Raw genomic sequence first — 16,971 nt, forward strand, 5'->3', positions numbered from 1 at the left:
AAGGTTACAACAGAAATACATTGACTGGGAAAGTGGGTAAACTCAGAAGTGTGGTTATGCATTTTAGTCAGTTAAATCAGGGCAGAATTGGATAAAGCCATTGAGAATTTGTAGAGATCTGAGGGTACAATTACATTGTTCCTGAAAGTGGAAACACATAATGCAAAATAATGAAGATGTACACCATGTTTGCCTTCATCTGACAGCCATTGGGTAAAAGAAATGGGATGCCAGGATATAGATTTACAGCTGTAAAGAACAATAGAAATTGACCATGAAAAGGATCTAGTTTTTCAGAAAAATAATTTGAAGATGTGAAAAGTCAACTACGTGTTAAAAATGTGAAATACTCGATGATATATCCTGCGACTGAGGTTCAAAGTAGCAGAAGGGAATCTGATTTTACAAGAACAAGGTGGATGACTTTCTGCAAAGTTGATAAAGAAAAAAGATCAAGGTTGCTGAGGGAGAAGATTGTGAAAATATTTATAATGGAACTAAGTAGTAGAAGTTGTATTTTTTTTAAATTTTTTACAAAACTGTCTTGAATTGCTTAAAAGTAAAGTGAATAGAAATGCTCATGTAGAGATTAGTAAAGGTGAAAGAAATCTAGGTAAAGTGGTAGCAGAGTGGAAACTCCAGTTTAACGGGGAGAATGGCACCTGGAAAAGAATAGTAAAAAAAAGGTGGCGCCAAAGAGAGGGTTTCTTCTTCCTTGAGCTTTCAGGGCTTGACATACATGGCAGAGACATGTATGTTTTTCTTATAAGGGAAGGATCACTTTAAAGAGTCAAAGATTTTACTGTTAAAAAAGGTTGTTTTAAAGAATATGGATAGAACATTAACATCTAGTACTTTTAATGTTAATGGAATTAATGGGAGTGTGAAGAGGTAATGTGTCTTTGCATACCTAAAAAAAATTACAAGGATCACATCTTACCTTATTGGAACATGCAAAATTAAAAAGAGGATGGGGCAAGTAATTTGGATCAAAAGCAAGAGGTGTCAAGATTTTTAATAAAATATACCAATAATAATAGAAGAGACTTTAAACAATCAAGTTGGAAGATTTGTAATGGCACATTAAGATTTATGTAAAATCATGGGCAATTATGAATATCTATGCCCAAAATTATGATGAAGTCTTTATGAAGGCTATCTTTTTAAAAAACCACAGGGGGAAAACAAAATATATTGATTGAAGGAGATTTCAATTTTTGTTTAGACCCAATATTGGACAAATCAACAAGAGTAACAAGGGCAAAAGCTGCAAAAATGACATTGTAATTTATGAAGGATTTAAACTTTAATGATGTATGGAAGCAGCTCAACCCCTTAGAAAGAGACTACTCTTTTTATTTAAGGGTACATAATTCACATACATGGATGGGCTTATTTTTAATGTCTGCCCAGCTACATAAAAGAGTGGCAAAAAACAGAGTACTTGGCAAGACTTTTATCAGACCATTCGTCGTTAATATTGACTATTGTGTTCATGGAAAAGCATTATTAAAGAGGAAGGATTTTTGTGAATTTATTAAGAAACAGAAATAATTTGAGAAAACAATCTTCCTTCTACTGACAACAGTTTTCTAATATGGGATACACTTCAAGATTATGAGGGGACAAATTATTTCTTATACTAAAAATCTTAAGGCTTAAAAGGTCTTGAGCAGGATATAATGAAATTGGAAAAAATATCAGAACCAAGAAAAATACAGAATATTAGAGAACAAAAAGTTACAATATAATACACTACAAACATGTAGAATGGAAAACATATTAAAAAAATAAATACAATTATTATGAATTAGGAGAAAGGGTGCATAAAGTGTTATCTTGACAGAGGAGTCATCCAGAATGATAAATGCAATAAAAACAGAAACCTATGCTATAACATATACCATATATTTCGGCATACAAGTTGAGTCGTGAAACCCTAAAAAAATTCACAAAAAGGGGGTGGGGGGGTCAACTTATAAACATCAGATATACTTTTGAAAAACAAAAAATTGACGTCGATTCGGCGTACGAGTCAATGCTGGAAGCACCACTGCTCCCAGACACCTGTCCACTCCTACCTGGTACACCGAGGACATCATCACAGTTCCTACCTAGTAAGCCAAGGTTCCTGCTCCTGCTGAGAGTACCATGTTGCCATTACAGCTCTGTATGCCACCGCTGCTCCAGCCCGTTAGGCAGTGGTTTTTATTTGAACTAACTTAATTTACAGCTTTGCTACTTGTGATTGGGGAGTTTAAAAGAAAATTTGGTTGTTCCTGGGACAGCCTGAAAAATGGGGGTCAACTTGTACGCTGGATATACCTTAAAACTCTTAAAATTAGGCTGAAAATGGCGATTGACACATGCTGAAATATATGGTAATCAAAAATAAAGCGCATGTTTAGACAATACTGTATGAAACTATATAAATCAGAATTAGTAGTTGAAAATAAGATGGAATAATTTTTAAATAAATGTTGAACCTCCTAAACTAGGAGAGAAAAAATTGACTTAGATGTACCTTTAACAAGGGAAAAAAAAAATAGAGAAAGTCTAGGTACCTTACAAGCTAAAAATCCTCAGGGGAAGATGGTTCCCTCCTGAGTTCTACAGACAATTTAAAGATTTGTTGATGAAGGCATTAGACCAGACCCTCTCAGAATCTTTTTCAACTGCTTTAATTACAGTACTACCAAAGAAAGGTAGAAAGCCATTAAAAACCTCATCACTCCTGACTGCAGATTATAAAATTATAGCAAAGGCCCCAGCCAACAGACTGGGTAAGTATTTTACCAAAATTAATACATCCAGAATCAGGTGGGATTTGTTAAAGGAAGGCATTCTTCAAATAGTCCAGGTAGATTATTCAATCTAATACGCCTGGAGAAATCAAGGTTGAATCCAAACACAACTATTTCTTTAGATGCAGAAAAGGCATTTGACTGACTAAAATAATTGGTCTTATATAAAGTGCAGGAAAATTTTGGCATAGGTATAAAATTTATAAATTAGATTAAAATATCATAAACCACAAGCTACAATTATTACTAATAATCAAATGTCATCCATTTTTCCCTGGAGCAGATCGAGTAGACAGGGGTGTCCCCTATCTCCAGCATTTTTCATACTAGCTATTGAACCACTGGCAGATATTAGAAGAAGAGATCCAGACATTAAGGGCTTCAAAGTTGGACAGGAAGAACATAAAATTAGTTTATATGCTGATGGTGTGTCTGACCCGGCTGAATCACTGATAAGATTACAAATATTAGAAAAATATGGAAGATATCAGGATACAAAATAAATATGGATAAAAGTGAGATAGTGCCATTGCAAAAACTTTGATTATGAAAGATACCAAAATGGTAGTAGATTTAAATGGAAGAAGGCTGGAATTAAATACTTAGGAATAATGACTGATAATTTATACAAGTTAATTATATCCCTTTATTAGAAAAATTAGAAAAAGATTTACAGAAATGGAAAGATCTGCCGATCATATTAATAGGAAGGGTAAATTGTATAAAAATAAAAGTAATGCCAAGACTACAGTATCTCTTTCAATCGTTGCCTATTGCATTAACTAAAAATTTCTTTAAATTATTACTTAATTGTATAAGGCAATTCCTATGGAATAACAAAGAACCAAGAAAGTTAACATGTGATTCTAAATTGGGAGGACTTAGACTCCCAGATTTAAAGTAGTATTATCTATCAGTTCAAGCAAGATTTCTATCATCCTTCTTTGAAGAAAACAGTCCCCCTTCGTGGATCGGAATGGGACTGAATTCAATAAAAGAGGAGACAACGAAGGACTTTATTTATGTGGAATGTTAAGTCAATGATTTAAAAAATGGATAACCCTATATTAATACAGAAGATTAAAATATGGCAAGAAATAAATGTATCGGGGGGAAAAAAGTAGGTATATCACACCTTTTTGTAAAAATATACTACTGCCTACAAATCTGGGTAACAAAATATTGAATTCATGGTATGACAAAGCAATAAGATATGTTGATGATTGTTATAGAGAAGGATCTCTTATGTCTTTTGAACAATTAAGAAATAAGTATGGCGTAGCTAATGGGATATGCTTTTGCTTTCTCCATTTAAGATCATTCTTGAGAAAGATGGGGACCAAACTTGGCCCCACCTGAAATTAGTGAGATGGAATTGTGACAGATATTACATTTTATATTATGTATAGGTATGTTTTTGGAAGATAGATTGTGGGGTTTTAAGTTAGGTGTTGGGTCACAAACAGATATAAACACTTCAAAACAGATCTGCACAAGCTACACAACTATTATAAAAATGTAAGTGATCTCACCAATGAGCACTTTATTTTTTAACCAACTGTAAGCCCTAACGGTGTACTATGAAGTGGGTTTGGTTGGGGGGGTGGGGGGGGGGGGGGAGAGTGGGAAAAGAAAAAGATCGTTCTGTTTTTTTTGGTTTTGTATAATAGTTTTATCTCTATCTAGAAAATGGAAAATTTTGATATGTATATTTATGGAAAAACAAAAAATTCAAATAAGATTCCTGAATAATCAATGAACCAAAAATACTGCCTTACTTTTCGTCCACTTTAAAAAAAAAATTAGTGTTGTAGGATGGTTATAATATGAAGGCTTGCACTACGCTGCTGCCACAAAACACAGAATTTTGTGACTTGTTCACGACAATAAATTCTGATTCCGACTTGAATGATGCATTCAGTTCTGGCTACCGGATTATGTGATTGGGTTGGGGTGCATGGTAGCGGGGGTGGTGGGGGAGAAAGGAAGTCAAGATTTGGAAGGAGGCTGACAGGACTGGTGGGCTCAAGTTACGAGGAGAGACTTACAAGCTGGGACTGTTTTCCCTGAAATGAAAATGGCCGAGGGATGATCTTGAGGTCCTAAAAATCATGGCAAAGGCATACTAACCTTGAGATCATCCTCAAGAGCCCCCACCACCCAGGCAAAACCCTCTTCACTCTACTACCAACAGGAAAAGATACAGGAGCCTGAGGACGAGCACTCAACAGCACAAGGACAGCTTCCTCCCCTCTGCCATCAGATTTCTGAATGAACAGAATGAACTTCCAAACCATGTCTTTTTCTTGCACTATTCTTACTTATTCTGTATAAATGTTTGCACTGTGAAGCTGCCACAAAATAAATTTCTTGACACGTTTATGACAATAAATTCTGAATCTGATCTGTTTCGATCAGTGATTTTCAAACTGGCCCCCTGAACTCACATTCCACCTTAAGTAATCCCTATGCCATAAATGCTGAGATTAGTAAGGGATTACTTAAGGTAGTATGCAAGTGCATTGGAGGATTTAAACCATGTTTTTTGCTCCTGGAAGGCTGAGAATCAGTAACCTGCTTGAGACTCAGGAGACACAAGCTAAATTCCACCATGGGGCCCAGAGATGCAGTTATCTGACATCTGTGTACCAAGAACATTTGATCTTCCTGCTTGTTTTGGTCACAGTCTTTCAGGCAGAGACCTAACCTTGATACAAAATAAACCATTGTATTCAAAGTGATAAGCTGAAAGTTGTATTATTCAATAGAAGCCTAGGCATGCTAGCTTGCTCGCTTATCTTTCTTTTTGTGCTGGGAATAGGTGCCTGGGTAAGCAGTTTTTGGGTAATACAAGCCATGGTCCCACTGCTGAAGTTTGAGACTCTCCGAGAGGTGGCAACATCTCTCAGCAAGAAGAAGAACTTCGAGAGTCCAGCCAATGTCCCGGTCGGGGGAGGTGGAGAAGCTGCTACTGGCGCCCCGACAACCTACTACAAGTGTACAGTTGTTGCCTCGCCTCAAAAGTTCGGACCAGTCCAGGCATTGATAAGTATAATTGGGAAGGGCTTGCATATTGTAGTTTGATATCAGCATTAAAATTTGTAATAAACATTTGTATAAACTGAACTGCTCTCGCTGTGTGTCTATTTTCTTTCGGTAGCTCAAACAGTGTGACCAATCTAAAGTGAACAAAGTGAGAGGTACAAGTTTACCCAGGACAATTGGCGTAGTCGGCAGGATTGGTCTCAAGATGTTTTGCCGAAAGAAAGAGGTGAGCCCTGAGCAGTTCTTGATTTCGGGATGGACTTCCAAAGAGGATGGGTTTGGCATGTTGGCCAATAAATACCCTGTCTTTGTTGGGACCACCCATTAGTTGGGATGAGAAGTTAGATCCATCAAGTGCACCTCTGGGAGAGCAGGTTGCCACTCTCCTTCGAGAAAGTAAATTTCTTGTTAAAAAGGGGACGCTGACGGACGGTTTTTGGCTGCTGGCCACAGCCTTACGCCGCTCCATTCAGCATGAAGCAGAATCAGTTCAGCGAGAAGTAGAATCTCAGCACAAGAGAGAGCAACTAGAGGAGGAGCTAGAAGCCATGCGACAATGCTGTCCCATGATGAGCGAGATTGTTCGCACAAGTCAGGACCGAGCCTATATCTCCTATAATATTAAACTCCAGCAGCAGCTCTGTGCAGATAAGGAAAGGCATGGAGTACAACCCGATCCACATCGTATTCGTGCCATGATAAAGAATGGCGACGATCCTGATGTAATTGATGATTGGAACGGGAATATCTGGAATGATGACAATGGTAATAATGCAGATACTCCTCAGCACGTGCCTAACATACTACCCTCTCCACCCGCTGTTCATGCCCGCCGCGCAAGGCAGCAGACTTCCCAAACAGTCGGAGACGGAAGGGGGGATGATGCAAGGGAAGAAATTGAAGGGATAGATACCCCGGTCTCCCAAGCGGACCCAGGGGAAGATACCCGAACCCCTGCTTATGCTCTATGGCCCACCCCCTCTCCGGGATGGCCTTGGCCTCCTCCCGTATACTGGGTAGAGGGGACTGTGGGCCAAATTGGGAACAGGGGAACAGTGTCGGGAGCAGTCAACAATACGTGACTTCTCTATAAAAGAGCTGGCTTCCATTGGAGATCGATTTAGGCAAAAGATGGGAGAAACTTTGGCGGCCTGGCTCCTGCGTGTTTGGGAACAAGGAGGGTGTAATGTATTTTTAAACCCGAGGATTTGTTGGGATTAGGAACATTGACTACTGATATCCGGGTCACTGCTGAGCTATGTGGTAGAATGAGAGGGGTGGATTACTTACTTACCACTCTAGGGGATGCCCTGTTACGAGTATACCAGTCACCAATAGACTGAGATTTACATTTGCAGAATATTGGGGCACCCCAGAAGAGGGTATAGCAGTAATTCGTCAACAGGCCCTGGCCTCTGCCTTGCATGCAGGGCGTTTGAGGCTATGGGTACATGGGGGTAGCCCTGACAAAGAGATATTCATGGCTGGAATGCATACCCGATTGGTTCGTTCCACCCAACCCACTGTACGGGGACTGGTTCTGTCCGTAACTAGTTCGCTATTTGGGCACCCTTTGTCTGAGACGGTGCACGCCTTATCTGGGCTTTGAGAATTAGAGTTGGGAGGCAAAATCCACTCACGTACAACCCAGGTTAAATCAGACAAGCAGGATGAAAAGAGAGGGACTTCTGCTAATAAGGGACCGACAAGAAAGGACCTTTTTCTAACCTTGTTAAAGTTAGGTGTACCTAAAAGTGATATTGATGGGAAACCTACTGCAGTCCTTTATGCCCTTTATAAGAAAACGGCAGGGGAACATCATCCCCAGCTGTTGAGTCCTTATGGCCCACCTGTGCCTTCTGCTCCCACTGCTGCTCCTATCGAGCCAGCTTCTCCTGCTCCAGTTACGCATGATGAGATACAACATTTGGTTAAAAAGGCTCTTATGGATAATAGTGGCATGTGGTCTTGGAAGCCCCCAAACCCTACTAAAGCATGAGGGTGTGGGCAGGGCTCCCATGTCTACTCCACTGAGATACGGCAGATACATGGGGACCCACGGCCTACATACTGTTAACAATCCATTGGGATGGGGGTAATGACCGCCAATATTTGGCCTTGGTCGATACCGGTGCAGAGCACTCGGTGATTCCTGGTAACCCCGACCACTGGACTGGACCAACATTTCGAATAGAGGAGATGGGAGGAGCGATTACCCTGGCAAAGGAAATAAAAGTCTGCGCCACGGTGGGTGATGGCCCTTCCCCTGTATGGTTACATGCCCTGGTGGCTGCCACTGACGAATGTATCCTGGGTATCAATATGTTGTTTGGTACGGCCCTTAATACTAGCCAAGGGGGATTTGCATTTGGAATTCGGACTATTACAAAAAGACGAGTGGTGGGTCGGGCTTAGTGGGATCCTGTGATGGTGCTTCCCCCCCCACCCCCGCCCGAAACCAGTGTGCATTCCACAATATTGCCTCCCTGGAGGGCAGGAAGAGATTACTGCCACCATCAATGCTTTGCAAGAAGGGGTAGTGAGGCCCGCAATGTCGCCCTTTAATAGCCCTGTTTGGCCAGTCCAGAAGCCGGATGGCTCCTGGAGAATGACAGTTGATCATTGTTTTTTGAACAAACATGCCCCACCACTTGCTTCAGCAGTTCCAGACATTGTTACCCTTATTGAAAACATTGCTACTGGGAACTCAGGAACATGGTATACTGTCATTCATCTCGCTAACACCTTCTTCAGTATTCTTATAGCTGAAGTCTCATAGAATCAGTTCGCCTTTACCTGAAAGGGGCACCAGTATACTTTCACCTGCCTCCCACAGGGCTATGTACACTCTCCCACTATTTGCCACAGCCTAATTGCCTGTGATTTGGTGCCAGTATCGCCTTCTCTCTCAATTCACCATTATATTGATGATGTGATGATCCAAGGGGCCACAGAAGAGATGGTACAGGAAGATTATGGAGAGTGTCCAAGAAACCTTGATGCAAAGAGGGTGGGCCATTAACCCCGCTAAGGTACAGGGCCCGTCCCAGACGGTTATCTTCCTTGGAATTCAGTGGCAGGCTGGAGAACAAATGGTTCCCGATAAAGTTCGCAATAAGATCGCAGTCTTGGCCACTCCTACTAACAAAAAGGAGACCCAGCATTTCCTAGGGTTATTGGGATACTGGCGATGCCATATTCCACACTTGGCATTGCTTTTACGTCCTCTATATACAAGATTGCCCAAAAGAAAGCAGACTTTTTAATGGGGTAACGATCAGGAAAGAACATTCCAGTCCGCCAAGCAGGCTATTCTTCAGACCCTGCCCATTGCTCCCCGCATCCCACATACCCCCTACGAACTACAGGTCTCCGTTACTGATGATGTGGCCTCCTGGAGCCTCTGGCAGAAACAAGAGGGCCGCCGAGTCCCGCTGGGCTTCTGGTCATGAACCATGCCCGAGGCTGCCACTCGTTATTCTGCTTTTGAACAACAGTTACTGGCTTGTTACTGGGCCCTGCTGAAGACGGAAAGAATGACAGGCGATGCAGATGTTCAGTTGCGACCTGCACTTCCAATAATGAACTGGGTCCTGGCTAATGACGCCAATCTAAAGATCGGGTGGGCTCAGCAGTCTTCTATTGTTAAATGGAAGTGGTATATTCAGAGTCATGCAACCAGAGGGCCTGAAGGGGTGGGCCACATACATGAACAGGTGGCTGATCTTCCGTCTCGTCAGGAGGACGTTGAACCCACCTTTCCCCCTCCTCTACCCCCTTCACCAGTTCAGTGGGGTAAACCATATGATTCGCTCACTCCAGCAGAACAAGAGGATGCCTGGTTTACTGATGGTAGCAGCCAGTGGGTGCAAGGAAAGCAGAAGTGGAAGGTGGTGGCTTACCATCCCAGGTCAGGAACTCACTTATCGGAGGAGGGGGATGGTGCTCCAGTCAGTATGCTGAGTTGAAGGTGGTCACTTTACCACTAGACCCCCATGATCACCCTCTTCGCCTGTTTACGGGTTCCTGGGCTGTGGCCAATGGACTTGTGGTATGGATGCCTGATTGGCAAAAGAACGACTGGGTGATACATGACCGCCCAGTATGGGGCAAACAGTTGTGGCAGCTGTTGTGGGATGCTTCCCACCATCGTGAGATAACCATATATCACGGTGAAGTCCATACCAATGCGACGACCAACATGGCACAACACATCAGCCGCACCGATACCGTTCCCCTAGCTTGCTGGGCACATGAACAGTGTGGCCATTTGGGGGAGAAGGGATCATCTATGTGGGCCCATACACATGCCTTACCCGTCCATCAGGATGATGTCCGCATGATCGTGTGTACATGCCCAGCATGTCAGCTTGTGAAGTCCTGCACCGTTCCTCCCGGTCCGCATGGCCGAATAAGATGGGGTACTTGCTCAGCTGTGGTCTGGCAAATTGATTACATAGGCCCCATGCCAGACTGTATGGGTAAACGTTACGTCCTTGTAATGGTTGACACCTTTTCGGGCCTGGTTTTTGCTTTTCCCACCAAGACGGCTGACCAAGCTTGCACTATCCAAGGACTAAAAACCATTTAATTTCTCATTATGTACCAGAGGAGATTCAGTCTGATAATGGCTCATACTTCTCTGGGAAGGCAATCTGTGATTGGGCAACTGACAACGGTATCTTATGGGTTCACCATATTCCTTATTACCTGCAGGCTGTCGGGTTAGTTGAACGAATGAACGGCTTACTGAAGGAACAAATTCATTTAACACCACTGGGGGACCCTGAAGGGGTGGTGCCATGTGCTGCAGCAGGCAGTCAACAATTTGAATCATCCCCCTTTAAAGGGAGGTACACCTTTCCACTGACTTCTTCATGCTTCTGAACTACAGCCTATTCCAGAGAAAAAACAGTCATTGCCCCCCATTCCCGAGCTAGAGAATGCCGGACAAAAAGTATGGGTGGCACCACCAGGTATTGGCCCTCCAATAAAAGGGGAAATAGTGACACCTGCCCAGGGCAACACTCGGTGGGAAGCTATTGAGGGACAGGATGGTTTAGTTTGTTTAAATACGGGACGCTTACGGCATTGTGAGTGACATATGTCAGGCTTCTTTGTTCCAGGTCCCCAGTCTTGTGCTCCTGCTGATCTGGCTTAACAGCTGCTTTAGTGCCAGCAATTGGATTTGTAATGTCGAGGACGTTCCGAAGGAGTTGCCCATGGGGGACACGTATCCATTAATATTTCTGTTATTATTCAGCATGTTTCGAAATCTGTTTGTGAGCTCCAGCGTCTGGGTATTGTGGCCCACAAGGATAGTTTGAGCCTTGGTTGGAATCCTTTTTAATGGTTTACTGGTACATTTGGGGGATTGGGTCACAATATTCTCTGTTCTTTGCTCGTATTATTGCATATTTTTGTGATTATTGTAGTTTTGGTTTCTTTTTTTGCTCCTTCTGTACTCTTATGCTTGTAAGTTCTCGTAAGTGTGAACAAGGGGTGGAATGTATTGGAGGATTTAAACCATGTTTTTTGCTCCTGGAAGGCTGAGAATCAGCAGACATAAGCTAAATTCCTCCACGGGGCCCATAGATGCAGTAATCTGACAAAAAGACATCTGTGTACCAAGAACATTTAATCTTCCTGCTTGTTTTGGTCACCAGTCTTTCAGGCAGAGACCTAACCTTGACGCAAAATAAACCATTGTATTCAAAGTGATAAGCTGACAGTTGTGTTATTCAATAGAAGCCTTGGTATGCTAGCTTGCTCGCTTATCTTTCTTGCTGTGCTGGGAATAGGTGCTTGGGTAAGCAGTTTTTGGGTAATATAAGGCAAGGTCCCACTGCTGAAGTTTGAGACTCTCCGAGAGGTGGCAACATCTCTCAGCAAGAAGAAGAACTTCTAGAGTCCAGCCAACGTCCCGGTTAGGGGAGGTGGAGAAGCTGCTACCGGCACCCCGACAACCTACTACAAGTGTGCAGTCGTTGCCTCGCCTCAGCAGTTGGGACCAATCAGGCATTGATAATATAATTGGGAAGGGCTTGCATATTGTAGTTTGATATCAGCTTTAGAATTTGTAATAAACATTTGTATAAACCGAACTGCTCTCGGTGTGTGTGTCTATTTTCTTTCGGTAGCTCAAACAGTGTGACCAATCTAAAACGAACAAAGTGAGAGGTACAAGTTTACCAAGGACAGCGAGTGGAAAGAAGGAGGTTTTAAAACCACTGTTTTAATTGTACCTAATTGACTTGTTATGTGCATGGTTTCATAACTCCAAAGGAAATGGGCCAATGGCAATATTTCTCTAGCAAAATATTTCAGGAACATTTGGGGTCTAGAGCAGTGGTTCTCAAACTTTCCTTCCCACTCATACCACCTTTAGCAATCCCTTACTAATCACAGAGCACTTATGCCATAGGGACTGCTTAAGGTGGAATGGCTTTGTACAATACTTAGCCGGTTTTTGCTGTTTAAATCTATTCTGACAGAAAACCACAAGAACATAGATTATCTCACTTGTACCCTTCCTTCATAAACAGTGTTTCAGAACAGAAATAAATACATAGGAATACAAGGATGAGGGGGTTCAAAATGACAACTTACACACACAATGTCAGCTTGGATTTTATGAAACACCAAAATGGCACTTCAATTCTCAACTTCTGACCCAACAACGAGGCCCTTCTGCCAAGTCATACTGAGAAATCTCCATTCTCCAACAGACAAACTCAGCAGTCTAAAGGAATTTAAGACATTATCCTTAAACTTTGTTCAATCTTCGGTTGCAATTTGTTTTTCATCTCAAACATTCTCTATTTAGAAAACATCTTTGTATTTGACAGTTTTATTAAGAGAGTGGTGAAAAAGTTATGTTTTTCTTTTCAATCCATTACCTTCTTTGCTTGATAACTGGAAATTTAAAATCTCCTATTTTTTTTTAAAAAAACACATACAATGTTCTCTATGTTTGACGAACTCACCTGCAACGTCAACTCACAGCAGATTGCTGGAGTGCGACAGGTTGTGAAGAAATCCTGAGTCGATCGGGTCTCTCGGAATTCTGTGAGAAGGGACAGAAATTGAGCTCATCGACTAAAGTATTGCCCAGCATAGTGGAATCCATTGTATTGCACAGGGACTATCTCTAGGCAGTAACAAAAAGTTTCAATATACAATGACTTAACATTTCATTCTCAATTTTAATAATTGTTGAAAAGCTGTGGGGGGGATAAAATAGGTTGCAATCTCCCTTATGATTACAATTCCCTTCATGGACAGTCCCCAACTTATTAAAAAGAACCCACAGAAATGCTGGAGGAACTCAGCAGGTCTTGCAGCCTCCATAAAGACATAGAGCCGATGTTTCGGACTGAGCTCTTCTTCTTTACCTCCTACGAAAACGACAAGACCTGCTGAGTTCCTCCAGCATTTCTATGTTTTTTTCCCTACATTCACGACATCTGCAGACTTTTGTGTTCCAGTCTTCGACTTGCATTCTGTAATTAGGGGAATATTGTCGAATCCTGCTTTCCATCTTGGGGCCAGTTCTCAGCACCTGGACAGATTAGAAGTTGAGAACCAGAAGGAAATAAAAGAACGTTGCAAGATTTGGGCAATTAGAGGAACAAGCAACAATCTGAAAGAGTGGATACACTACTTAGTGCCAGTGTAAAGGGCCATTACTAAATAGATGGCAAGGATGATAAGGAATGAGTTGTCCTAGTCAACATCAAAAACAACAGCATACGAACGTGCAGGAAAAACGCAAATTCAGCTGCATCAATAACATGCATTTCAAGGGAAGTCTTGAACATAGGTTATTTGAGACATGGACAAAATGAACCATAAAATGAAAAAGATTATAATTAAAAGTTCCTTGTTATATTCTGATGACAACATTCTTCCTCATCAGACCACAATAATTCCCAGCACCTTCAACTGAGGGATATGCTTTCCTATTGACAACTCCCCTTAGCAATGAAGATGAGAAATTTGTCTGGTTTATCAAACTCCTTCAGGGAGGATGTTTGCCATCTTTATCTGGTTGAATCCATTAATGTCTCCAGACTTTCAGCATGTGATATTACCTTTTAACTGCCCTCTTAGCAAGCCACTCAGAAATACCATTAACATCATGCTTAAACAGATGGGAATTAGTCAAGGAATACAATTCAAATATGGGCATGTCTGGTTGACCTTACAAGGTATTTCTCAACAACACAGGCAGTACAGTTAGCAAAACACTGTTACAGCACCAGCGATCAGGATTGGGGTTGAAACCCCATGCTGTCTGTAAGGACTGTGTACGTTCTTCCTGCATTGGTTTTCCCCGGGGGCTCCAGTTTCCTCCCACCACTCAAAACATACTGGGGGTGTAGGTAAATTGGGTGTAATTGAGTGGTATGTGCTCATGGGCAGAAAGGGCCTGTTACCATGCTGCATCTAAAAAAAAAATCTGCAGATTGGTTTCTAAATCATGGCAGCTATCTCAGTCAAGTCAAATTAGAGCCTGACATAGTCCTCAGTCTTACAACGTGCCAACCTTTGCCATCATAATCCTGAGTATTCAATCAGCAGAGAGAGTGGACTAGTGATGCATAGGTGTTGGTGAATTGCTCTGGGAGTCCTCAAAGTTTAATTTGGACATAACAGCCTCAAAGAGCAAAGAAAACCACCTGTTCACCATTTACTTTTCTTCATCCATGAAGGAACCTGCACCATTCTACATTGGGCAGCATTGAACGTAGCAAGGATACAGAAAGGTGTGGGGGGGAGGGGGTGTTGGGAAGGGCATTTGTATCTGTCAAACTAGCTCCATTGAAGCTAACAAGTGAAATCAATTTATATGAACTGTGTGACACTGCCAAGGCCAGAATTGATTGTTCACAAATGAGATGGGGACAATGAGCAACTGGCAAATCTGCACGACAGCTCTCCACACATGGATATTAACATGCGGCAATATTGGGTTAAGTAATTCGACAACCAATGGATCAGATCAATGCTCTACAATTCTGCAATCTCTAATCATGAATGACAAGGGACAACTTAACCCTTCAAAAGGGCAATCCTATCGTAAATAATGGAATGGCACAGCCTTGATCCAAACATGGAACAAATAGCTGAATTCCAAAAGGTGCTCAAGGCTATATTTAGTTAATCATGCCATCACAAGGAACCAGGGTAAAACTGAAGTCAGCAGACAGAGGAAACAATGCAATGGCTAGTCATACAATATTACAAAGGTTTCTAGATATGAGGGTCAATCGGAGGACACCAGGGTCCCAACCAAAAACACCATCAGGTATTTTACCAAAAAACTTCCTTCTAACATATAATTAGAAATGGGGTCATTCAATTCACAACCCCTCAGAAAATGAAGAAGTCCATGCCTGCACAGAGCAAAGTCCAGACAACATTCAGCCATGGTTGATACGTGGCAATTAACAACTGTGGACCATTAACCAGCAACTCAATTGATCAGCCATATTGATAATGTTGCTACAGAGGTCAGAGTTGCGCATCTTTCAGCAAAAGGCCCGCTTCTCAACACCACTGAGCCTTTCTACCATGTACAGGCCCAATCAGGCGGAGGATGCAGTAGACTTCACTTGCTTAATTGAGTACACCTGCAACACTCAAGAAACTCAACACTATCCAGAACAAAGCAGCCCATCCATCACCAGTGCTGGCAGCTGCAGTATGCGTAACATCTACAAACTGCTCTGCAGTTTCTCACATGGTCTGTGCCAAAAGCAGGATTGAAATTTGTAAGCTCTACCACAAAGGTAAACAAGAGCTGCAGGTTCATAGGACCACCACCACCTGAAGATTTCCTCGAAATCACCCACTAATGTGGAAAACAAAAATCAACATTCTTTCATTGACAACTATATCCAGCAAAGGAATGGTAGATCAAAAATTAGACTTGCCCAACTTTCTCCAGAGGGTAACAGAGAAGAACAATAAATATTAGTCCTGGCAAAGACACCAGTGTCCCAAAATAAGCATCTTCTGACATTATCACAGAAGACCTAACAAAATTATACAAAAAGCATTTTGGCTCAGAGCTGACTTACACCAATGTTTTAGAGGTTGGATGAAGGAAGTATTCACTTAACTATGGCGTTTGGGAGAGGTCTGAAGTTAAGGAAATCTTGAGGATTACCCTGTTTGTTATATGCCAATCAGATTCACTGTAACCAAACAAGTACATTGAGAAGGTTACTGAGCTGGGGGTGCAAGTTCTTTCAAACTTAACACCAGGCCATGGGGCTTAACAAATTCAATTTTGATACATTTAAGAGTCCAATTTATCACGTACGAAATTGCTGTTCATAATTCACACCAAGGAGACTTCAATGGCATTACTGGGACCTACATTTACTGACCAAGAATTATGGATCTGTTCCTTACCTGGGAGATATCTTCCCGCCTGCCGCATACACCAGACAGGGACATGATCAGTCACCTCACCCCATGCTGCTTTGAGGAATGTATCATTTTTCAGGACTGGAAAATCTTTGGAGCTGAAAGTCACATCAATGCATACAATGAGAAAAGTTATAATAAAAGTTACAGATATTATGAATAATTTTAGTACCAATAACAATGTCAACTTTCCATGAAAATATTCTCAATCACATTTGCACCACTCTCAAAACCTTAAGGGCAAAACAAGCCCAATAGCGGTGCAATATTTTAACTGGAAAACTATTACAGCATCCCACCTATTTGGCTGTAGTGGTCTAGTCCGGTCCCGTGCACAAAGGGCCAAATTGCCACAGCACACAGCCTACACACAATGGTGCAGAGAATGCTTCCTCACTGAGGAGAAGCGCCAGGGTTAAAGAGCAGACTGCGGGGAGCGAGTGCCACTCCCGAGACTGTGCACTGATGTCATTCATGTGAGCCAGCGCGGCGGGTGAGGGGTCTGCAGTATTGCCTTTGTAGCGTGGTTTGAATGAACCCCTCCGACCTTTTGCAGGAGCTAACTGGTTAACTCAGCTCGGTGCAAACGTGATCCTTTCTCTTCGCAGTACCACCATATCCTAGGCACTACAGTGTTGACTCCGCATAAGTTTCAACAGCTTGAGACCTCTCGAGAACGGTTCAG

General features: G+C 42.1%; 1 protein-coding gene across 1 annotated transcript in view; it reads right to left on the reverse strand.

Moving 5' to 3' along the window:
• Positions 1-16,382, reverse strand: part of urod (uroporphyrinogen decarboxylase) — a 56,392-nt gene extending 40,010 nt beyond the window's left edge. Inside the window, exons 1-2 of the mRNA XM_069938868.1 lie at positions 16,272-16,382; positions 12,836-12,915 (exon numbers count right to left, since the gene is read on the reverse strand). Coding sequence (XP_069794969.1) covers positions 12,836-12,915; positions 16,272-16,299 — 108 coding nt within the window. The 5' untranslated portion in view covers positions 16,300-16,382. The remainder of the gene's footprint in view (positions 1-12,835; positions 12,916-16,271) is intronic.
• Positions 16,383-16,971: the final 589 nt, after the last annotated feature.

The sequence above is a fragment of the Narcine bancroftii genome, chromosome 5 (genome assembly GCF_036971445.1).
Source record: "Narcine bancroftii isolate sNarBan1 chromosome 5, sNarBan1.hap1, whole genome shotgun sequence".
Classification (NCBI taxonomy): domain Eukaryota; kingdom Metazoa; phylum Chordata; class Chondrichthyes; order Torpediniformes; family Narcinidae; genus Narcine; species Narcine bancroftii.